Consider the following 25,323-nt stretch of genomic DNA (forward strand, 5'->3'; position numbering starts at 1 on the left):
GTCTGAACATGAGAAAGTGTTATGTTTACACTCCCACCTGCTTCAAAGCACTTTTTTATACAGCCCTGCTATTTATATACATGTACAAAAAATGGAGGGATGCATGCAGGCCCTTTTCAGAATTGTGGGTCTCACTGGTTACATCGTAAAAGCCCACAGTTTGATCAACCAATGCAATTAGGATATTGTTATCTTTTTGCTCATAATTCCTAGTCTTTCAAGCCATCTAGCACCACTGGACCATCTCCCCCATCCAGGAGTCTGACTGCCAATTCCAGTTTTCATGGGGTCTTTGAGCAAGATTCCCTACTTTTCACTGTGGTCTCTCATCAACTCTTTATCAGCATTGGCAGCTTCTGTACATCCTCATTGTATTTTCTAACTGCAAGGATAAGAGCGGTATGCAAATGAACAACACCTGTCAGTAACTGATATGCCTCCTCCTGTTAGTTCTTTTTTCACAAAGGCATGGAAAGTGTGCCTGAGTAAGCAAGTGGTGACATCATTACTATATGCCTGTTGTTTCCTTTTTTTTCAGAACATTAATGAGAATTAGGTCCTAAGTCCAAACTCCACTATTATCCAGAAGGCAGGCAGGCAACAAGTGAACCACTCATGGTTATTCTTGCTATTAGTTCTTACTGCTATCAGTGCTTGCTTGCTGATACTTTCTGGCCAGGCAGGCCAGCCACAGTGAAGAAAAAGAACAGTGGTTCTTGCTAGGGACTAATTCTGGGCTGTGACTAAATAACCAACTGTGCTGCTTGTTGCCCTAACAAACTATACATTCTGTGAAGAATTCTTGGGAGCCTTTCAGGAGATGCATCAAACAAAGCTTTAACTGGGCCTATTGTAGGTGAACAAGTATAGTATACAATGCCAGAATATACCCAATACTCCTCTCAATCATAGTTGTTGTTATTATTACATCTTATAATATGGATACATTCCTATTTGTTGTAATGTACTATATGTATTGCATGTTATGTGGGAAGCCACTTAAAGTCATATGATTGAAGTGGTATAGAAACATTTATAATAAATAAATAAGCATTGCAGGGAATTTCTTATGTGTCTTGTCAAAGAGGAAAGTTTGTTAAGGTCTGTTAATTCAGACCTTTGCCATCAATAACACTATTACAACTGAACAAGTTCTTTTCCACCATCCATGAAAATATTCGAACAGTAACTATTATCCTCATGTGGAACACAGTGGCGCTGCGGGTTAAACCGCTGAGCTTGCAGATTGGAAGGTTGGCGGTTCAAATCCGCGTGACGGGGCGAGCTCCTGTTACTAGTCCCAGCTCCTGCCAACCTAGCAGTTCGAAAACATGCAAATGTGAGTAGATTAATAGGTACTACTTCGGCAGGCAGGTAACAGCATTCCATTTAGTCATGCCGGCCACATGACCATGGAAATGTCTACAGACAAACGCCAGCTCTTCGGCTTTGAAACGGAGATGAGCACCACCCCCTAGAGTCGGACACGACTGGACTTAATGTCAAGGGAAACCTTTACCTTTACCTTTAACTATTATCCTATTCGGCACTGATTTTTTTTCCCCTACATCCTAGGTTTTGCACATTTTTTATTAATGAGATTTGAATATTTAAGGTAACTGAGCCAGTTTGTCTAGTGGTTAAGGCATTAGGCTAGAAACTGGGAGACTGTGAGTTCTAGTCCCACCTTAGGCACGAAAGCCAGCTGGGTGACCTTGGGCCAGTCGCTCTCTCTCAGCCCAACTCACCTCACAGGGTTGCTCTTGTAGGGAAAACAGGTGGAGGAAGGAGTATTTGGTATGTTTGCTGCCTTGAGTTATTTATAAAAATAATAAAGGCAGGATAAAAATAAAATAAAATAAAATAAACTGAAAATACCATTTCCCAAATAGTAAGGTTTAAAGAAGTTAATACATTGTTAAGCTATATCCCAGAAATTTAGAATGTATCCATTTACAAACAGCTTTGAATACATTGTGCCTGGATTGTTCAAAAAGGGTGATTATTTATTTTACTTATTTATTTCTCAAACTTGTGCTACCGCCCATCTCCCCCCAAAGAGGGATTCTGAGCGGTTTACAATAAATTAATTAATTAAAACATTAAAAACAACAATCTTAATAGAGCATAAAATATAATACAATACAATGTAAAATTAAGAAATAAAAATAAAAATCCAGACAAAAGATCATAAATATGAGGGGAGCACTCTAAGGTGCCAGCCATCCCCAAGAATGACTCCCTGCTCCCCATCTCAAGCATGGCAGGAGAGCCAAGTCTTCAGGGACTTCCTGAAAGTCAGAAGGGATGGAGCTTGCCTGACCACCGGTAGCAGAATGTTCCAGAGGGCGGGTGCCACTGCAGAGAAGGCCCGTTTCCCGGACCCCACCACATGGAATTCCTTTACGGATGGGATGCATCACATGCCTTCTCTGCATGAATGGGTGGGACAGGTTGATGTCATGGGGATGAGACAGTCCCTCAGGTAACCTGGCCCCATGCCATGTAGGGCTTTAAAGGTGATAACCAACATCTTGAATTGGACCCAGAAGCAGACTGGTACCCAATGCAGCTTGCGTAGTAGGGTGTTATGTATGCTCTTCTAGGGGTGCCAAAGATAGCCAGCGCAGCTGCATTCTGGACCAGCTGGAGCTTCTAGATACTCTTCAAGGGTAGCCCCACACAGAGCGCATTGCAATAGTCTATATGGGAGATGACCAGGGCATGAGTGACTGTTCGGAGGGCTGTTCAGAGGGCTTCCCGATCCAGGAAAGTGCGTAACTGGTGCACAATACAAAGTTGTGCAAAGGCCCTCCTGGCCATGGCTGCCACCTGCTCTTTGAACTCGTGAGTCCAGAAGGACCCCCAAGTTACACATCAAGTCTGTCTGGGGCAGTGCAACCCCATCCAGAACTAAAGATGACAATTTCCCAGATACAGAGGAGCCCTTAACCCACAGCCACTCCAACTTACCAGGGTTCAGCTGAAGCCTGTCATTTCCCATCCAGACCCCCACAGCCCCCAGGCACCGAGAGAGGGCAGTCACAGCATCACTTACCTCACCTGGGACGGAGATGTATTAATGGGTAACATCAGCATATGGATGATACCTCATCCCGTGGTGACGGATAATCTCACCCAGTGGTTTCATGTAGATGTTGAAAAGGAGCAGAAAGAGTACTGAACCCTGCCACATCTCACAGAGGAGGGGCCAAGGGTTGGCCAAGGGTTGGCTCTCTCGCTCCCTATCACCACCGATTGGGACTGGCCCTGGACAAAGGAGGTGAACCAAAAGAAAACCACGCTGCCCACCCCCAACTCCCTGAGCCGCCTCAAAAGGTTACCATGATCGATGGTATCGAAAGCCGCTAAGAGGTCAATAAGAGCAAGGATGGATGCACTGCCACCATTCCACTCCCACCAGAGATCATCCATAAGTGCAACCAATGCTTTTTCTGTCCCATAGCTGGGCCTGAAACCTGACTGAAAGGGGTTTAGATATTCCATTTCCTCCAGCGTCCTCTGGAGCTGCAACACCACTTTCTCAACCACCTTCCCCAAAAAGGGGAGGTGGGAGACAGGACGAAAATTGTCCAACACAGTAGAGTCCAGGGATGGTTTCTTGAGGAGGGCGTGCACCAGCGCCTCCTTAAAGGCAGCTGGATTATGCATTTCTGGGAGGTGCTGTGTGCCAAACTCTAAAACTGGGGTTAATAAATTGTCAACTTTCAGCCTTTGAACTGGCTCTTTATCAACAGAAAGACAAGACAGTAAGATTCTGTCAAGGTTCAGTTTGTTCTTTAAAAATAATTATTACTGTTGGGCAGTGTCGAGCTTCAGGGTTTAGTGATCATGGTCTAGACAGCAGAATTCCTGTTTTGCCAGCAACTGTGGCTGGCATCTTCAAGGCAAGGTGTTCTACTATACAGACCACAGACAACTGAGCAGGGACTGACTGGACTCCTGTCTTTACAGCCAGGTACCTGCCTTTTGATTGGTCTTTAGCCAAGCTGGTTTCCGATTGGTATAGGTGGGTGAGAGCTGGTCTCTGATTGGATCTTTCTTTGTGCCCAATTGTGATTGGTCAGCAATCTTGATTGAAGGGCAATACTGCCCATCAGATACTGGCCATGAAAGCCTATACCAGTAAATTATTAATGTTCTTTAATAAGTTGTATAAAATGTAGCTATTGTTTCTGAATTTTTATGTTGTCTGAATTATAAAAATCTAAATAGAACCAACTACACACTAATATAAAAGTATAAGAAGAAAAAAAATTGTACTTACCTAGATGGGTGGTGATAGAAATTTGAAGAATAAATAAATAAATAAATATAGTGTTATCTGGATTGAGAGCCAGTTTGGTCTAGTGGTTAAGACTCCAAGTTAGAAACCAGGAGACTCTGAGTTCTAGTCCTCCCTTAGGCATGAAAGCTGGCTGGGTGACTTTGGGCCAGTCACCCTCTCTCAGCCCACAAAGCCAGGCTCAGGTGACAATCCGGTCAGTCAGTTCCTGTCACAAACAATGGATCAACGATTGGTTGATCCAAAAAAGCATACCCCGCACTTGTGGGAAAATGCTAGGAAGAAAAATAACAGTATTGTCTGAATCGGATTCATAAGCTTTATATTCTTTTTTTAACCTTAGTTTGCTATTCTCTCAAATGGCAAGGAAGTAGCCAACAAAAAGAAAAAACCACTCTTTAACAAAAATTTTAAATGCTGTATGTGAATATGGAATGTTAAAACATATATGGAGTTTGTGTTTTTGTTGTTACAGTGACAATTTTACTCCTCTCTGCAAGTGAAAAGGATCTGATGGAATGAATAAAATTGGTTGATTCATGAGGCTGGTTCAAATACATACTAGAGGAGCAAGTGTATATCCATTCCTATGTATGTAGTTTGGTGCGTGGAAGCCATTTGATACCTGGGAGCTGAAGGAGGGCTAATTCTGCACAAAGCTATGGCCTAAAATAAACTGCATCCACTCAGCTATTTTACTTTAAATCACCCCATTTCCTGTTCCATCTTTCATTTTTTCTTCTCCCAGAGTGTCTTGGTCTTCTCTTCATGCCTTCTCTCATGCTGCTAATACCTGGGACAAGACTTCTTTTAGTTTATCTCCCATAAAATTTTAATATTTCTAATAAAAGTACTATTTTCCCCCTTCCAATTACTCATCTAATCCATAGGTCATGGCACTCTGGTACCCTATGTAGCACCTAGCACCTATTCGTTAGTGCAACCTATACTTGTTACTTAGCAAGCAGCAGCAGCAGCAGGGACTTCTGCAAGTGTTCTCTGTTTGTGGACTCAGTAAAAGCTTAAGTGTCTTCCCAAAAGGCAAAAGTTAAGGAAAAACAAACCCAAAATGCTAAGCTTATGAGTAATAAAACTATTATTTGGAAGGTAGCTACATTTACTTAATTGTAGGCCCTCTTTGCTTCTCATATCCCACTTTTCCACGGAGGGATACATATGAATTGTTTGTCCTTCTTTTTGAAATTCTTCATGATAGTTGATGTGCAAAATACACCTTCTGTGCGTTCACAAAGGTGAAGAAATTCATCCAAAGGTGACTTTTTAAAGCTCCAGAGTATTTAACTGTAGCTATTTGCAAGTAACTGGAACAGCCGAACCTTGCTCGCTCTGTAACTCATTAACCGGTGGAGTTCCCTCTTTGCCCTTCTCCAAATTAATTCCCCCAACTCAGGTCTCAGAAAGTACAGCTAGGAAGCCTCTTCTCTTCTTCGCAAATGCTTTCTAGTCCCTCTTCCCCACCCTTCTTTTGCTCCGGACTAGCCTTTTACACTGATGCAAGTATTATTTGGAAGCCCTTCCCCCTTAGAAGTGGCAAGAGGTCAAGAGTCAAGTCTCCAGGGCCAGCTCTCGCCAGGGGTTCCCTTGTGGCAGTGGAAGATCAGTGGAAGATCACTGTACGTGTGTTGTTTATTTAGGAGGAGGACCTCCGTGCCTCACGGTCCCTACTCCCAGCTACGCACGCACAGAGCTAGCCTTTTTTCTCGTCCCATCAGAGAGAGACCGCGGCCTGCTTCGTCTTCCAGCTTTCAGGAGGAGATACAAGCCTGCCGCCAGTGCCCTGAAACCAGCCGCAACCCCAAAACTAGTCTGACTTCGCGGCACAGCGACCTCCCCTCCGCCTTCCAGGGCGAGACGAAGGCCGTGCCGCGCTGCATTGTGGTCCACGGCGTTGTATGCTGAAGCCGCAGAGGCTGTCGGGAACGACGGGGGGCGGCGGCCAAACTCGGAGCGGCGGCCGAGGGCCCGGCTGGAAGCAGGGACCGACCGCCTCCTGGAGCTTCTCGGCTTTCCTGCAGCACTCTCCTGGGCCTAGCTCGCCGCCGCCGGCCGTCGTGGGGACTGGAAGAAGCCTTGGGGAGCATCCCCGGATTAGCTACCTCGGATGGGGATGTGGAGGCAGGAGGCGGAGCTACCTGGGCATGGAAGGCCGAACTTGAGAGCGAGAAGCGGGGCGCAAAACTCCCCACTGCCGCTGTGGGTCCCCTGAGGCCTCCGAAAAGCAGACCTCGACCCACAAAAGTCGCCCAGCTTTCCGGTGAGAGGAACACTCCGAGGAGGCCCCCTCCGGGCTCTTCACTCCAGTCCTGCAACTTTTCTCCGCTTTCTGCTCTTTTAGCTCTCCTGCCCCGTGAAGGTGGCAGTGAGGAGAGCTCCTCCCTCCCCCTGGAAGCACGGAAAGATAATGGTTGGCACTCACATCCCAAGGATGGCCTTTGGGTCCTCCCTCGTCTTTTGACGCTTTCCTTTTGCAGCAACCTTCCCCCTCCGAAAAGAGGAATTATAAATGCACGGGAAACTTAACCAGGGGCGGAAGAGAGGAGTGCTTTTTAGCGCCTCCGTGAGAACTGTAATTGCCTCAACTACTTTTTTTCCCCTCTTTCTTCTTTTTCGTTGAAGTAATGCCAGCGTGACCTAACGTGAGATTTCTACATCATGCACAGTTTGCCGGCCCAAAGATCCTGAGAAGCATTCGGTCATTTTGCACATACCTCTCTCCCTCTTGGCCTTTGAAAAGACTTGTGGACCAGGCTTTAAATAAGGGAGCTTATTAACAACGTTGTTTTTAACTATTTGCTTACTGTGGAGAAGTTGACCAACTTGATCCTCCTGTTGGCTTATCTTTTGTTAGGAAGATTACTTATTACCTTGTGTGGCTACCCAAGGTTGGGATTATTTAATGAATGAACATTGTAGTCAGGGTGAATGGCTGCTCTACCACTTCAAATGCTTTTGGAAATCATTATGCAAACTTGCTGAAAAAAGCTGATATTGCTGGGAAAAATTGGTTTATGACAAATCTGTTTTATCAAACAAGGTAAGAGGATCAAATGAAGCTTGCACAGTAAACACAGTTTATAATTAGGAGTGAGGAATTACTAGAAAAAAGTAACAAAGGAGTCTATTCTGAACATGTTAGGTCAATGCTGGTTACATTGTTTAGTTTTAAATGATTATGTATTAAGCTCATTTTCATTTTATTATATAATCATTAACACATGGGAAATTAAATTGGGATGGAGAAAATTGCTTGCTTATGTTTAGCTCAATAATTATGAACATCTAAAGGGTAAAGAACTTTAAAATGAATTTGGTGGGCTTTAATAAAGAATAGCTGTTCATTTTTTTATGACTCTCTTCAGGAAACTTATTAAGGCTTTTTCTAATGCTGTACCAAAGAGTTCAATCCATATACATCTTAACTCAAGCACTGAAGGCTATCTAATCACAGAAAAGCTTATCATAACCTGTTAGTAACATCCAGCATTTCCTTGGGGTGGAGGGATTCAGGTTCAAAACTAATTAATGTTAATTCAGGGCCTAGTGATTTTTTTGTGATAATACTTCTTTGTTCTTTTGAACTTTTATAAGTTAGCTTTTTAATGTATTTCCTAAGGAGTTTCTTCTTACTAGTTAATAGCATCCTGTTGTAAAAAGGCACCAGTACTGTTTCTGTAGTGATACATTTCTTTAAAAGAAATTGTGTAACACCTCCCGCCCTTAATAAGCTCAGAGAACTAGAAGTAGATAGGAAAAATGAATTAGTTTTTTTAAAGCAATTATAAGGATCTTCCAGATATTCTATTTTGCTCCAGTAGGCTATGATTGGTTGATTAATAGATCACATGAACAAATGACAGTTTGCTTTACTCCTTTTATGTCTGTTGCTGAATGCACTTATTTCAAATTTTTCTGCAGTAATCAACACTACAGTGTTTTCTGTACCAGCAATTATTAAGCAAATTAGAATGTCTGTACTTACCCATAAGCATATGCTGGAATCAGTTAAAGGTTTACCCTTACACTCTTCTCTAGCACCCAGTAGGAAAGTTAGAATTTTAAACAATTATCCATGTTAAGTGAACTTGAGCATGGGAAATTATAGGTAAGTTTTATCAAGTTATATGTTGTGCATAGATGTCTGTTACAGTAGACTTGTAATGAAATTGTGACAAATTCAGGTAAGTATGATTGGATGCTTGTAGCTAGATAAAACCATAGCACATTAGTTTTGTTACTTGATTTGTATTTGTCTCTTTAATGGTATCATAACTAAGTCTTAAAATTAATTTAAAGATGATGTGTGAAGTGATGCCGACCATCAGTGAGGCAGAGATTCCCTCGGGGGGAAATGGAAACCGTGGTTCAGGTTCTCCTCTACAGTCGGATACAGATTCCCATTTTGAGCAATTAATGGTATCCATGTTGGAGGAACGTGATCGCCTCTTGGACACACTGCGGGAAACTCAAGAGACGCTTGCATTAACCCAGGGTAAACTACATGAAGTTGGTCATGAGAGGGATTCTTTACAACGACAGCTTAATACTGCACTTCCTCAGGTATGATTTGTTTAAATGAGAATATTTTTAAATTTAAAAATAAATAATGTTAAAAACAATATTTTAAGTTTAAATTCCTTTTCCTAAAAATTATTGGTGAGAAATAATAAACCACCAAAGAGATTGTATTCAACAATTAGGAAAATAAAACGCTATTCTAGAGACTAGTTCTTCATTAAATGGGATATCTAGGAATGATGAAGCAAAGTATTTAATGTGAGTGAAAGTGACAAAGTTTGGATGGTTGCTTCATTGTCATTACCCTAGTCTTAGATTTTTTCTTAATTCTGAAGTTGTAGATAACAAGATTGTAAGACTTTTTAAAGTGAAATATTTCTTGGATGACAGCAAAGAGAAAAATTTACTTGCCATGTAAGAAGATACCATAAAGATATCTAATGATCATATTTACAATGGTGGGATTCCTCACAGAGAACCAGAACATTAAACCAGTGTTTGACAAGAACTGTAGCTTTTTAAAATAGAAGTAGAGTAGAATGGCAATTCTGGCTGAAGGAAAGATAAAAAGTGATTACATGATTAGCAGCTGTAGCACCCTGCTGTTCTTCTGCATATGAAGAAATGCAGTAATGCTTTGTCATCATCATCTGTCCCTGTGTCAGGAAAGAGATGAAGTTCCAGCTTTAACTTACAGTTGTGTATTTGAAAGATGAAATTACGCAGCATACTGTGGCTTAGCCACTATAGTCTTAGCTTTTCTCTGAAATTTCATATAAACAACTTCAATATATTGTTCTGCTAGTCTGGCTGATCAAGTAGACACTCCAGCATTAATGCATATTTTCTGCTAAGGAAAAGTCTAAGCTTCCTATAAGAATGATTTGTCCAATGGCACCCATTGAACTTCACACCTGAGTGAAGATTTCATCTTTCCTCCATGGTAATAACAGCAGCAGAGCATAGTAACTGTAACTTTTCAGCAATATAACACTTCCCAATATTTTGTTAGTGGTCATAAATATAATAATGTGAGCAGTTTTTCATTAATTTTAACTATACCTCCCCTAAACTCATCCTTAAGAACTTTTGCACTTTTTTTGCCTAGTGTGTATGAATTATGCACGCTTGATAGGAAGAGGACCTTCACATATTAAAAGGTGAGAAAATCAAGGATGAGGTGAATTGGATCTTTTATATAGATTCTTAGTAGCCATAGCTTGATTCCACCATGTAAATTGTAACAGATACATGAAGTGTTATCTGTAGTTGTGCAGATAAGCATTTTTGTGCATGCATATACTGTATGTGTATGTATATACATGTGTATGTATTTATACATGCATACATATTCACATGAGGAAGGGTCAGCAGTAATAATTACATTATTAAAATTCATAAAATAATTAGAACATAATCAATTGTGATAAATATAACATCTTAATATTAGATGTCAGTTACCACAAAATACAATTTAAAAGAAGCCTTAAGCTTAATTTGAACTACAGAATTTACAGTTAAACATCTTGATAAAAGGCTTGTAATTCTGATGTTTAGTTAGAATTGATAAACATCACTGAAAAAAGCAAAGGAACAAGAATACAGTTTTCTCTCTAGTAAGTCAATATTCCCATTTCATTGATGTTAACAAGAAATTGAAGACTGAATTTCATAGGAGCAGGTTTGTATGACAAGTTACCTTTGGTCAGGCTCATATTTGAAGAATAGCCCAGTTCGAAACCGCGCAGCGGGGTGAGCTCCTGTTGCTAATCCCAGCTCCTGCTCACCTAGCAGTTCGAAAACATGCAAATGTGAGTAGATCAATAGGTACCGCTTCGGCGGGAAGGTAATGGCATTCCGTGTTGTCATGCTGGCCACATGACCCGGAAGTGTCCTATGGACAACGCCGGCTCTAAGGCTTAGAAACGGAGATGAGCACCGCCCCCTAGAGTCGGACACGACTGGACTTTACGTCAAGGGAAACCTTTATCTTTACCTACCAGTTAACTTGGAATGATAGCTAGATGCTGGATACAATGTGGGTACTGAATTCAAGTCTCAATTTAGGAAGTCCAAATCTTTGTGCTTCCTATTGACAGTTATTAGTAGGTAAAGGTAAAGGTTTCCCTTGACATTAAGTCCAGTTGTGTCCGACTCTAGGGGGCGGTGCTCATGATCAAATAAATTGTAACTCATTTTTTTGCTTTGCTTGACTAAATTGGATAAAATGTGCATGATTAGAAGTCTCTTATATGATGTGGCAAAGGTGCCAGATTTCTTTTCAAAAATTGAATTGAAAATTGGTGCATGGTTTTTGGGTCTGGGTGTTAGTTTAAAAAAAAACCCTCAGAACTAAACATAATCTTTGCATTCCTTGGTGGATTTGTGGGAAATTTGCAGACAAAAGTATTTCTTCTGACATTATTACTAGAAGTTCAGTCCTTAGATAAATAGATGTAGGTATCTTGTGCTTGAGGGTCCCACCCACCAAAGAGCATGTTTATGTCCTTTTGTTTTAATGGCAGCTCCTAATGTTTAATGTAACTTTTTTTTTTTTGAAATTTAATGTTTTTGAAGTAAATTCATATAATTAGCTAATAATTGTTATGTTTTAAGAATTTAAGGTACAGAGTCATGTACTTTTTAGTGTAACACTTTTAATAAGGGCTTATTTTAAATGCAGGCCTAATTAAAGATTGTTTTTGACAATGACAATGTATTGTATTTAATTTGTGTTCGAAACACATCCAATTAAAAACTGTCCTGTTGTGAAAATTGAAATTAGAAATGGATAGAATATATTGATAGAGTGAATGAATCATTTTATTGCAGAATGCATGGTAAGACTTAGCAGTAATTAAACACATTCTTCTATGTCAAAAGAATATTAAGGGCTAGGTAGATACATAGCTATACCAGAGCAAAGGGTGGAGTGGATTGCGTTAATGTTGGAGGGTGTGTTTAAGTGATAATATTTCATAATCTAGATTAGACTTGTGGCATTTGCTTAAAAGGAAGTTATAGCTTTTGAATGCCTAAAAGCATAATGGAGAAGTATATTTAATTGGTAACTAAATTCTATTTATAATATGAACTTAAATGTTAAATATAAATACTGTAGCATAAGAAGTATAAACCTCAAGGCTCAATGGTCTGATCCTTTTTAAAGGTATAGATAGCTTTTTGTGTTGAGAGGCACATTTGGAATTTTGAAAGGAGGCAATAGGTGCTCTCTTAGAATGACTGCCATGATGTGTATGACCCCTTAAAAATCACCTGTTTTTCAAAAGAAACCCTCTCACCTCAAGAAAGCCAGAATACGTCTTACTAGCTCAGTCATTTGCTGGATTTATTATGGTCAATTAGATGCAACAGATTTTATGATGAGCATTTGAGAAAAAAAATTGTGTACACCAAGTACATAAGTAACTTTTAATTAAATGAGTGATATTGTTACATATGGCTTTGCCTGTAATTTCTTACTATTTAAGTCTGCTGCAGAAAAGATGCCTAGGGATATTTACTCTAAGTATAATTACTGAGTTCATAGTTTAATCCATATCCAAATAAATTGAATTATAAAAGATTTGGCCATAAGGAAGATTTGTAAGGCATTTGTGGTAGCTTAGGATGTTAAGCCATAATGTGACTTGCTTGGTTTTGATCTACTCTATGGCATATACCCAACAAATTGTAGGGTTTTTTTTCCAAATCCTAGTTGAGATCACAACTTAGTGAACAATATGCACAGTGAACCCACATTGTATATTGCAGTTAAAAAAAGATACAGTGAGTATCTTTACTGGGAAAGATGGTGTTGGAAATGGCTTTGAGGATACTATTGCAATGTAAAGTGGAACTGAAACCTAACCTAGTAAATTACTGAATATTCATGATATATATTTGGCCTGTTTTATTAGATTGTATATCTGTTCCTTTGTGACAGTCATTTAACAGAATATGCAAGATAGCTGTATAAACAGAACAAACTTTAGAAACCATATTGCAATTTAAGTGCTGCCAATGACATATTAAATTTTACAACAGTTGCAAAAATACCAGTAGACATATTTTAAAGACTGACTGGAGGAGCTATTTTATTCAGTGCTGTCATTGAATCTCATGTGGTCTAAATGGATAGGAGTGCTGTTTATTTGTGAGCTTATAACTGGAGACAATTTGGCCACAGTAGTTCATGTCCTGATAATCTCTTCATTTGATTACTGTAATGTGTTATATGTGGGGCTGCCCTTGAAAATAACCTGGAAGCTTCCACTAACTCAGAATGCTATAGTGAGAATTGTAACTTAAACAGCCAAGCAGAAGCATATTACATCAATTCTGAACAAGCTGTTCTATCTGCTCATTTGCCTCTGGGCACAGTTTAGTATTTACCTTTAAAATCCTGTAATGACTTAGGACTCAAGTATTAGTGAAAATGCTTCTGCAGATGCCATTTTTCCTGTACCACAGATTGTCAGCAAGGCTCTTCTGCAAGTACTTGGAAGCATTCTTTGGAAGCAAAGGAAAGCTATGTATATTGATTCATGTCTTAGAAGCTTTGTGTTTAGACTTAATACAATGTGCTCTGTATGCAGCTGACCTTGAAGCTTGTTGAAAAGCTTCAACTAGCACAAAAAAAAAAATCACTCTTAAGTTTCCAAGCAAGGCTTAGGAAAACTTGATTATATTATACCTATTCCCCATAATTTGCATGCTGCATAGCTATGTTTAGAATGCATATTTTATGAGATCCTGGAAAGAAGGTCTACAGTTACTCATGTCCTTATCACCTCATTTCTGGACTCCTGTAATTTACTGTATATGGGACTGCCCTAGAGATGTCTGAGAGCTCCAGCTAATGCAAATTGCAGTTACCCTTGCAGTAATCAGGTCTATCAGGCATGGTTACATAGCATTGATATTATGGGAGCTTCATTAGGGAGCTTTCCTGTCTTAATTAATTCAGCCTTTGGAATGTGCCTCATTTGTGATGCTGCCAGAGCGTGATGTGATGGGGGCAGTTGCTTAAACTGTGGCTTTCTCAGGTTGAGTGCCTTTGCTATGAAGTGCTTTCGGCATCTTCAGCATTGAAATGTTGCTCCTGTATTGTTGGTTTTGTATCTTTTTCTCAAATGTCCTTTATAAGATTAGTGGTCTATAAATCCGGTTAATAATTATTGTGCCCTGATTGTGGAACATCCTTTTCCCAGAGTGGAGATTTCTGATGCTTTTTGGCACCATGTCAAAATCTGTCAGCTTCCCTAAGCATTTTATGCTGATTTATCTCAATCTGGTTGCTGTAAGCTGTCACATTTTTATAGTTCCTACTTTTTGTCTTTATTTTATTGTTTGCAAAAAGGAACAATAGAAAAAGGAAAAAAATGTACATGAATATTCATCTTTTAGACAATTCAATTTGTCTTTATCTTCATATACTACACAAATTTATTTACAATGATTATAATTTATTTACATTTTTCATTTTACCTAATTATAAAAGAGGAAAATGAAAAATTAAACAGATAATTTAATAGTCCAAATTGCTAGAGAGTCCTCCAGTCAAGATTGTGATGGAATGTTTGTTCAAATATATAAAGAGGTAAATTCCACAGACAATTGTATAATTGATGGGTAGAGAATTGATATACTTCCATGCTTGTAATAGCACTGCACATCTTGACCTGTTGTTTTTCTTTTTTTCCTCCCTTGTAGAGCAGAGAGATTGGAGAGGAAGGGAATACAAGAGAATAAGCAGGCACACAATGGGGAATACACCAGGCTATTTGTGTAGCGCACCTGCAGCTGCCAGCACCACCACATTCCTTTTGACGTGTATTCCCCATTGTGTGCCTCCTTACTCTATTGTAATTCCTTCCTCTCCAATGAATGTAAATACATACATTAATTCCATTCTTGCTAGTTATCCCAGCGCCAGGGTGAGCATTCCAAAGGGCAGGGCAGTGGTTAGGAGGCAAAAAAAAGCTGAAGGTCTGAAACTGATTAGTCTTGTCAGTTTCCAGCCATCTTTCTCAGGCCTGGGATGAGCATTCCAAAGGGCAGGAGAGTGGGAAAAAGGAAAGCACAGTTGCGGTCACATGACTTCACTTAATGAAAAAGCTGCTGGGCCCAATTGTGGTTGCTAAATGAGGACTACCTGTAACTTACATAGCCACCTCATTTGTATGCTGGCTGGGGCTGATAGAAGTTGGAGATACTAGGCTACTTATTCTGATATAAAATTTTAATCCTTTCCTGTATACAGCAGGATTTATTTGGTTTTCCTCACCCCTTCATCTTGATTGTACATACCTCTTCTGCTTTTCCTCACCAGATGGCAGCACCCACTGATCTTGTCTAACTTTGGAAGCTAAGCTGAGCTGAGCTTATTTAGTACTTGGATAGAGGAGCAGCAAACGATAACAGGGCTGTATGTTAGACTAGGAAGTCTGAAAATATCCAGAAATGAAGCAATGATGAACCACTTCTGTACTGTTGCCAAGAATATTGTATTATTGTAGTCACCATAAATCAGACTTGTCTTACTACTGTGTATGTGCTCTGGAGGGTCCTTCAGATATGTACAGCACATTTCAGGAGGTGCCTAGGGACGAAAATGAAATTGTTCTACCAGTAGATATAACTCTTAATCTTGACATTTTGGAGCTAATAAAGTATCATTTGAATTTGCAGTCTTAAAATTGCATCCTTTAGTTGATCTTTAGGAAAAATTACAGGACGAGAAGCATAAGTAAATGTTGATTAAGTTATAAAAAGTTATAGTTGGAATTGTGTGTTGAATTACAGTTATTTGGTTTGTGAAAAGTGGAATGCATTCTGCAAGGAAGAACATTAAAATTGTGAAATTGTCACTTCTCTCAAAATCCCTTCATGTACTGGTAACATAAAATAGGCATAAAATAGGCAGCAGTTTTGCCAATTAGTTGTTCCCCTTTACAATATTATTATGTGGTGTAATAATGAAAGCTGATTGTAGTGGAAACAGGCAAAATTAAAACTACAGTACCCATTAGAAGAGAAACTACATTATCAAATTAAATTAAAACTACAGTATTAAAATTTTTAGCAACAAATTTGTTTTCCTGGTTGGTTGTTGGGTTTAAAATTTCTCATTTTGGATTTTGCTGTGTATTTTAGTTACTACAGAGATGAAAAGATAATTAAAACGTTTTTGTAAGATCTTTAAATGTTAATGTTCATTCTGTATTGATGGCATAAATCACTTAAATGTTTAATCTTCTTTATCCCTACTTACACATGTTCTGATGTAGGTAATAGAAAGCTCTTCTCATCACATTTTATATCCCATATCAGTCAGTAAGTTCTTAAAACACCTTAAGTCAAGTCTACCTACTGTTGTCTGCTTGCATTCCAATATGATGACCCAAAGAAGCATGAAAGGAGCTTAGTGCTTTACTCTACAACCTTTTGATTTTTGTTTGTTGTGAAATGTGTTTCTTGATTCAGCTATTGCTAAAAAGCCAAATTAGAAATAGATTTGAAATAGCAGTCTTTTCTTTTTTTTTGTTCGGGTTGACTCTTGTAGATTTTTATTCTTTTATGTTCTTTATTTTAATTAAGATATGTAAGAATAATAGCAAAACATAAACAGTACTGTAGTACATGCCATCATCAGTTAAACATCAGAAAAATAATTTCTTGTAATTGGCAATTTGCTTCATTTTTATCAGTTTGCAAAATCAGTTCCAAAGTGACAGTATAATGATGTTGATCAGTATGCACACCATTCCTCAAAAGAAGAATTCAGTTCATACTCTAATAATCTGCTAGTTCTCATTGTTCAGCAATATTTTCATTAATTTCCAATATCATTCTTTATCTTTTAATGTGAACTGTTAGCAAAATGAAGAATTTAATATAATAAGAATCCAATATCTTAAAATGGTATGATAACAGCCAATTAATGCTTTTAAGATTTACTGAAAAGAAGGTTCTTTTTCTCTTGCTATAAACTTGTTGAACTAGAAGTACTGGATTATTCACTTATTTTAAAACATTATTTTCTCATTTGTATTATGCATTAAGAAAGATTTAGGGAAATGCTTTTCCTCCTTCTCCTCGAATAGCGCAGATAAATACCTTAAAAAGGATAATAGAACATTAAACTACCATTGCCAACCTTAAATATACAGTGAGACAATCTTATAAAATCCTGCCAAATTTTATTTTCAGATAAGTCTTAAACTTGACTTAGGAGGGATGCATGAGGAAAAAAAGTTGAGTAATTCTTGTTGCTGAAAATGTAAGCTATTACAATGTGCTTATTTTAAACGTTAGTAGATATGGGGACAAAATCCATAAAGGCAATAGGTTTATTATGCCAAATGAAGTTATACAGTACCATGGCAAACTTGATTCTTCAAGTTGGTTAAAAAGTGGGGGGGGGGACTACCATTTGCTGTAAGCTTTCCCTTAATTTAAAATAGCAGTGGTTAGATTTCTAAAAATTATCAGTAGCTATCAAAAGATAGATGTAATCTTCTGTTGTTCAGTTGGTTATTTTTTTCCATAGGTCAAATAGTCAAATATTTTTAAGGTATTAACATGATGAAAGCAAACAATATAATTTTAAATAAATATAATATTTACAAGATTATAAAAACAAATCAGCTGCTGCCCAGAGCAATCTATTAATGCTTGTTCAGAATTTATTTTTGTTATATTCAGTGGCATTTACTCTAAGTTTTCTTAGAGTACTTATTTTTAGGGTTATAACCATTCTATAAAAAACACTTAAAATAATAATGAATTTTATTATATTTGTATTCTAAACTTATCCTCTATTAAAACTGTTTTTCCTGCCTTTTCACACAGTGTATAAGTAGATTAGTGAACTTCACACCTAAATAAGGATTAGAACTTGAATTTCTGGGGGGCGGGCAGCAGAGAGAATGGAGCTAAACAGTTTTAAAATACAGCATTCTGTTATCCTAGAAAAAGGTGAACATGAAATTGTAATCTATTTTAATTTCCTACCAGTAAAATATTTTTAATTCTGCTCTGGTGATTGTGGGGGCTTCTCAGCCTACTGTGGCAGAATTCATGCAACTAATAAAATTTTCAGACATATGGGTGATTGGAGGGACTGTGAGGGGAATAGTAGGAAACTGACCTTCCGTTCACCCACATCCATGAATCTTTTTCTGTTTTCATTTCCACACTGGATCTTACCTAGGCTTGAACGTTTACATGGCATAAGGAAGAAAAGTTGTAAAAAATATCATACATTGAATCATTCATGGAGCAATATGAGTGAGCTTTATGATCCTCACCATCATCTGTGTTACTCAGGTCATGAAATAAACCAAGGAGTGCAGTGTGCATGCATGCACATACTCATTCTATCATAACCAAATAACTATGGTGAAGTTACAGTTAAAAGATGGTTTCAATCCTGTTTTTTTTGGAAGTTTTTAACCATAATTTCTCAACATAAATGTAATGGGAAGCTAAAATTAACTAAAGACATTTAGGCTTGTTTTATATCTTGACAGATACACCTGTCTACAGGGCTATGAAATTTATTTAGCTTGTGAAACTAAGAGAAGGTTGTTTTGTATTCAGGCGATTTTTAATTCTGATGTGTAGTATGTTTATACTGTCATTCTAGAGATATTTGCTGCATTTCCCAATTGCTTGTCTCGGTCTAAGCAAGTCATAGGAGCCCATAGAATTGTATATTCCTTCCTCTCCTCACTGTTATTGTTACAGATTAAATTAACAGTAAGAAATATTAAGAAAAAGTCCTGGTTAATTTTAAACTGAGTGCAGCTAGGACATATAATATGGAGTCCTATGGTTCTAGGCAGAGTTTGCAGGGACAGTGATTGATCTGATCATTCCCTTCTGAGGAAGAACAGAGATTTCTAACTTGGAGAAGATCAAACCTTAGATGTGGATGTCTCTTTTCTATGAAACTTACAAAGTCTTACTTGTCCATGTTGAAGAGGGGGAAATGTAGTAGGCAATTCCTGGCTATGTGGGGAGAGGTTTTGGATCTGCGTTATACCTAGATGTTCTGGAGAAAAATTATCATGTATTAGTTTCACTTGGGTATGATGTATTAAGTTGAGAAGAAAGTAAAAAAGAAGAGCAAAAATATTCTCTGTCCTACCCTGCTTAAGATGGATCAGACACTTCAACATCAGATCTTCTGCAATTGTGGATGGGATTGCCTGGCCAATCATGGACAACGGCAGGATTATTTTTAATAATACATTTTTTTCTAAATAATAAATACATTTTATGCTCTGAAAAGGACAGGATAACAAGTGAACTTACAATCCGTGGTTTACTCACAGATAATTTAAATATGAGCAGTTAGAAGTTTTATCTGCGCTTCAACTCTTAATACAGTGTTCTAGCTTATATAAAGCTATTGTGTTATTTTGAAAAAAAAATCTTGATTTAGACTTAACTTTAAAGTGTATGATACTCATATTAACTGAACCAGAAATTATAATTTAGTGTATTGCTTAAATCATTATTGGATTTCCCTTGGCAGCTTAGTGATTTATTTATTTTGTTCAATTCACCCAACTCTGGATGGTTCATAAAGTAAAAACTTTATAAAAACATAAAAGCAAAAGGTAAACAAGAATACAGTAAATCAGTCCTCAAATTACACTGATTAATACATTCAGTGCTGATGCCTTTAAAAAATATTGTAGTGAAAGATCTTGGCCATAGATTTTGGACATAATACAACATAAGAATGCATGCTGAAAAGTGATGTAGAAATTCATAAGCGTGGAATATAAACAGAGAGTGGCTGGAAAATGTGGGAAAGATTAAGTATGTAATATTTCCTGGAGTTATCCAAACTGTATATTGAATACTCTTATTAATAGCATGATTTGCTCTTCCTTTCTAAAATATTCAAACACAGATATATAGACACATACAATCTGTATCCCTGTGTTCTCAGAATAGTTTAAGAGATGTGCTTATTTTTGTCTATAAGGGTAAAGCCAGAAGTTTAATTAAAGAAAAATATGTAAAGCATCTGCAAGTAGTAGACTGATGCATCTGGTGCAAATCTAAGTAGTACTCTCAGACAGATGACTGTCTCCAATATGGTGTCATAAGGCGGTGGGAAGTTTATTTATACTCATTCATCTAGTAGAAGTATAATTTTCCAGTAATTTATAACAAGCTTTTGTATTGGGAGAATATTTGGATCCAGAAGGACTCCTACTTTCTTAGAGGACCTTACTAAAATCTCAATAATTCTGAATTTATTTTTCAAAAGCATCAATCAATGACATACGTTTTATGTAGATTTCATAAATGTGAATAACAGTGATGAGAAACTGAAAAATACTAGGCCCACTTTTTCCTATAATTAGCTTCTATTAAGGGTAATTTTTTTCAACATACATGCCTAAATTTATTCTATACATTCTAAGCAAGTACCTAGGAGAATGTCATCTTCCATCACAAATATATATCTTTAGGAAAACTTGTACTTACAATTTGCTTGATTTTCATTTGCATAGCAGTTCCATTACTGAGAAAAATTTCTTAAGTTACACTTCTTTAAAGATAAACATCTCAATTTAAACTGAAAACAATATGTAAATGTGCTTTCATGTACATATTACAGTACTCTGATGACAACCATGGATGTAAAATCACATCATAATAAAGATGATGTTTATAGATACCTCTGCTTACCAAAAGGAAGGACGGAAATTGATTTTCTTTTTGCTATCGTGAGGATTATAGTAGTTCTGACAGAATATGCATGTTGGTATAGAGAAAAAACTGTACATTGCATAATACTGTTGTACCTTGATGTGTATTCTAACAATTGTATGAATTATGTTTCACTTCATGTTGTTATTGTTTAAGTGGGGGTACTTTTAACTCTGGTTTATGCAAAACTAGAGATAATAGGAGCCAAATAGATTACTTTCAGATAGTAATCAGTAAGTTAGTTTTACTGAAGCCTAGTAGAAAACTAGGTAAGAGGCTTGTTTGTCTGAAGCTGTGTTTTTTTCAGCAGATTATTTTACCCATTTTTAAGCCATAAAGCTAGTTTAGTCACAAACCATCTTGTAGTTCCACAGACGGAGTAGTAAGTAACGATTGGTTAATCCCTTGATATCAAAATGATAACAGACTAAAAGCATGTAAAGTTTTGTGCAGAATCTCATGTAATGTCCTGTTCAGACTATGAGACAGCCAGGCAGAATTATTAATAAAATTCTTTATTGAAATAACTATTTACAATAGCAAAAGTCCTTGTAATAGATTAGGCAATGCAAATCAATCAAGTCCACCCAGGCTGCAAAGGACACTCAGGCAATACTGCAGGTTCAGACTGTGGCAAGACAGGCAGAACTCGGCTAATTCTCTGATTGAAGCTACAAGACTTGAAGGAGCAACAGTGCGTGGCAAAGGGGAGGCTTGACACACAAATCTGCGAACGGGCATGCAGGTTGGACCAGGCTGGAACACAGAAGCTAGACAAGGCTGGACTGGAGCATCTAGGCAAGGCTTGGATCCAGAGGCAACATTGGACTTGGCTGAAGCATCAAGGCAAGGCTTGGATCTGGAGGCAAGATTGGACTTGGCTGAAGCGTCAAGGCAAGGCTTGGATCTGGAGGCAAGATTGGACTTGGCTGAAGCGTCAAGGCAAGGCTTGGATCTGGAGACAAGGCTGGACTTGGCTGGAGCATCTAGGCAAGACATGGATCTGCAGGCAAGGCTGGACTGAACTGGAGCGTCTAGCAAGGCTTGGGTCTGGAGACAAGGCTGGGCTGGACTATAACGTCGAGGCAAGGTGCGGATCTGGAGACAAGGCTGGACTGGAGTGGCTATGAGGCTTGGGCCTGGAGGCAAGACTGAATCGTGCTGCAGTGACAAGGCAAGGCTTGGAACTGCAGGTGAGGCTGTGCTCAGCAGGAACAGCAAGGAGAGACTCGACTGGACTCGACTGGAATGGCTGGTGCAGGAAGCAGGTCTGCAACGGCAGAAGGCGCTGGCTCTGGTTCCACACTGGCTACAAGCAAGGCTTCCGACTGGTGCAAGAACTCTTCCGCAGGTGCTGTGAGCTCGAAGGATTGGTTGTCTCCAGCAGCCTGTTCTTGGCACGCCTGCCTTTTAAAATGATCCTTTCCACGCCTTTTCTCACCTACAACCAATCGGGCTGCCTTTTGACTTGCACGCTTCTGTGCTCGTCTTTCTCGAGCGATGATCGGAGGATTTAATTCTCCCTCCAAAGTTTGACCAGTCAGCATCTCGGATTTCTCCCACTCTGCTGAGTCACTTCTGGGTTTTATTTCTCCAAGTCCTTCCTGATAAGTTTCATTTTCAGAGTCAGAAGCAGGCTCAAACCTCACATGTAAGCAAAATCAGGCTTAGTTTTGCTAACCATGCCACAAATGGATTGTTAGTCCTGCCTGGGTGCTTTCACCATTAAATTTATTTTATGGCATAAATTAATTTGTAAATGAATCATTTTTTTATTTTTTGTACTGAGGAATTGTATGTAGCCTATTTTGATCTTCAGTAATAGTTATAGCAGCAATAAATTGAACTTAGAAAAAAAATACTCTTGTTCATACATAAACTGTATATTGTGAAACTATGCATGATAGAATGAGCCCAAGCCTCAGTCTTATTGTGAGTTCATTTACTATTAATAGTCACATTATAGTGGAATGTATATTAAACTGAATGGACATACATCTGTATATACTGATAGCCCTCTGAAACCTCAGCTCTACTTGAAAATAGCCAGTTTGTTGTTCTGGATGATTAGGTAACTACATCTTGCGAAACTTCAGCCAAGATGGAACACTGCCTCCCCTGTTATAGCAAAAGTTACTCCAACTATAAAATGGCTGTTTAATGTAACTTGCTGTTCATGGTCCCCATTTCACTATACATGTCTAATCAGTTGACGTAAATATTTGCTGATTTTATTAAGCTTGTTGTATCACTGATCTTATATCTGTGCTACTTCAAAATCTTAGGCCTAGAGATGAAGGCTACAGGTAGTCCTAGACTTATGACCACATTGTTGTTGTTTATTCGTTTAGTCGCTTCCGACTCTTCGTGACTTCATGGACCAGCCCACGCCAGAGCTTCCTGTCGGTCGTCAACACCACCAGCTCCCCCAGGGACGAGTCCGTCTCCTCTAGAATATCATCCATCCATCTTGCCCTTGGTCGGCCCCTCTTCCTTTTGCCTTCCACTCTCCCTAGCATCAGCATCTTCTCCAGGGTGTCCTGTCTTCTCATTATGTGGCCAAAGTATTTCAGTTTTGCCTTTAATATCATTCCCTCAAGTGAGCAGTCTGGCTTTATTTCCTGGAGGATGGACTGGTTGGATCTTCTTGCAGTCCAAGGCACTCTCAGAATTTTCCTCCAACACCACAGTTCAAAAGCATCGATCTTCCTTCGCTCAGCCTTCCTTATGGTCCAGCTCTCGCAGCCATATGTTACTACAGGGAACACCATTGCTTTAACTATGCGGGCCTTTGTTGTCAGTGTGATGTCTCTGCTCTTAACTATTTTATCGAGATTTGTCATTGCTCTTCTCCCAAGGATTAAGCGTCTTCTGATTTCCTGACTGCAGTCAGCATCTGCAGTAATCTTTGCACCTAGGAATACAAAGTCTTTCACTGCTTCTACATTTTCTCCCTCTATTTGCCAGTTATCAATCAAGCTGGTTGACATAATCTTGGTTTTTTTGAGGTTTAGCTGCAAACCAGCTTTTGCACTTTCTTCTTTCACCTTCATCATAAGGCCCCTCAGTTCCTCTTCACTTTCAGCCATCAAAGTGGTATCATCTGCATATCTGAGATTGTTAATGTTTCTTCCAGCCATTTTAACTCCAGCCTTGGATTCCTCAAGGCCAGCTTGTCGCATGATGTGTTCTGCATACAAGTTGAATAGGTAGGGTGAGAGTATACAGCCCTGCCGTACTCCTTTCCCAATCTTAAACCAGTCTGTTGTTCCGTGGTCTGTTCTTACTGTTGCTACTTGGTTGTTATACAGATTCTTCAGGAGGCATACAAGATGACTTGGTATCCCCATACCACTAAGAACTTGCCACAATTTGTTATGGTCCACACAGTCAAAGGCTTTAGAATAGTCAATAAAACAGAAATAGATGTTTTTCTGAAACTCCCTGGCTTTTTCCATTATCCAGCGGATATTGGCAATTTGGTCTCTAGTTCCTCTGCCTTTTCTAAACCCAGCTTGTACATCTGGCAATTCTCGCTCCATGAACTGCTGAAGTCTACCTTGCAGGATCTTGAGCATTACCTTACTGGCATGTGAAATGAGTGCCACTGTTCGATAGTTTGAACATTCTTTAGTGTTTCCCTTTTTTAGTATGGGGATATAAGTTGATTTTTTCCAGTCTGATGGCCATTCTTGTGTTTTCCAGATTTGCTGGCATATAGCATGCATTACCTTGACAGCATCATCTTGCAAGATTTTGAACAGTTCAGCTGGGATGCCGTCGTCTCCTGTTGCCTTGTTATTAGCAATGCTTCTTAAGGCCCACTCAACCTCACTCTTCAGGATGTCTGGCTCTAGCTCACCGACCACACCGTCAAAGCTATCCCCGATATTGTTATCCTTCCTATACAGGTTTTCTGTATATTCTTGCCACCTTTTCTTGATCTCTTCTTCTTCTGTTAGGTCCTTGCCATCTTTGTTTTTCATCATACCCATTTTGGCCTGGAATTTACCTCCAATGTTTCTAATTTTCTGGAAGAGGTCTCTTGTCCTTCCTATTCTATTGTCTTCTTCCACTTCCGCGCATTGCTTGTTTAAAAATAATTCCTTATCTCTTCTGGCTAACCTCTGGAATTTTGCATTTAATTGGGCATATCTCCCCCTATCACTGTTGCCTTTTGCTGTCCTTCTTTCTTGGGCTACTTCTAGTGTCTCAGCAGACAGCCATTTTGCCTTCTTGGTTTTCTCTTTCTTTGGGATGTATTTTGTTGCCGCCTCCTGAACAATGCTGCCAACTTCTGTCCAGAGTTCTTCCGGGACCCTATCTACTAAGTCCAGTCCCTTAAATCTATTCTTCACCTCCACTGCATATTCCTTAGGAATATTAGTGACCTCATATCTAGCTGATCTGTGGGTCTTCCCTAATCTCTTTAGTCTGATCCTAAATTGTGCAAGAAGAAGTTCGTGATCTGAATTACAGTCAGCTCCAGGCCTTGTTTTTACCGACTGTACAGATGTCCGCCACCTTTGGCTGCAAAGGATGTAATCAATCTGATTTCGGTGTTGTCCATCTGGTGAAGTCCATGTATAAAGCCGTCTCTTAGGTTGTTGGAAGAGAGTGTTTGTTATGCAGAGTGAATTGTCTTGGCAAAATTCTATCAGCCTGTGTCCTGCTTCGTTTTGTTCTCCCAGGCCATACTTACCTGTAATTCGAGGTGTCATTTGACTGCCCACCTTAGCATT

General features: G+C 38.8%; 1 protein-coding gene across 5 annotated transcripts in view; it reads left to right on the forward strand.

Moving 5' to 3' along the window:
• The first annotated feature begins 6,243 nt into the window (after positions 1 to 6,243).
• The window catches only part of PPFIA1 (PTPRF interacting protein alpha 1), a 62,912-nt gene continuing 43,832 nt past the window's right edge, over positions 6,244 to 25,323 (forward strand). For all 5 annotated transcript variants that reach the window (XM_063289587.1, XM_063289583.1, XM_063289584.1 and 2 more), the window contains exons 1-2: positions 6,244 to 7,361; positions 8,621 to 8,884. In XM_063289587.1, coding sequence (XP_063145657.1) covers positions 8,621 to 8,884 — 264 coding nt within the window. In that variant the 5' untranslated portion in view covers positions 6,244 to 7,361. The remainder of the gene's footprint in view (positions 7,362 to 8,620; positions 8,885 to 25,323) is intronic.

This window comes from Candoia aspera, chromosome 1 (assembly GCF_035149785.1).
Source record: "Candoia aspera isolate rCanAsp1 chromosome 1, rCanAsp1.hap2, whole genome shotgun sequence".
Classification (NCBI taxonomy): Eukaryota; Metazoa; Chordata; class Lepidosauria; order Squamata; family Boidae; genus Candoia; species Candoia aspera.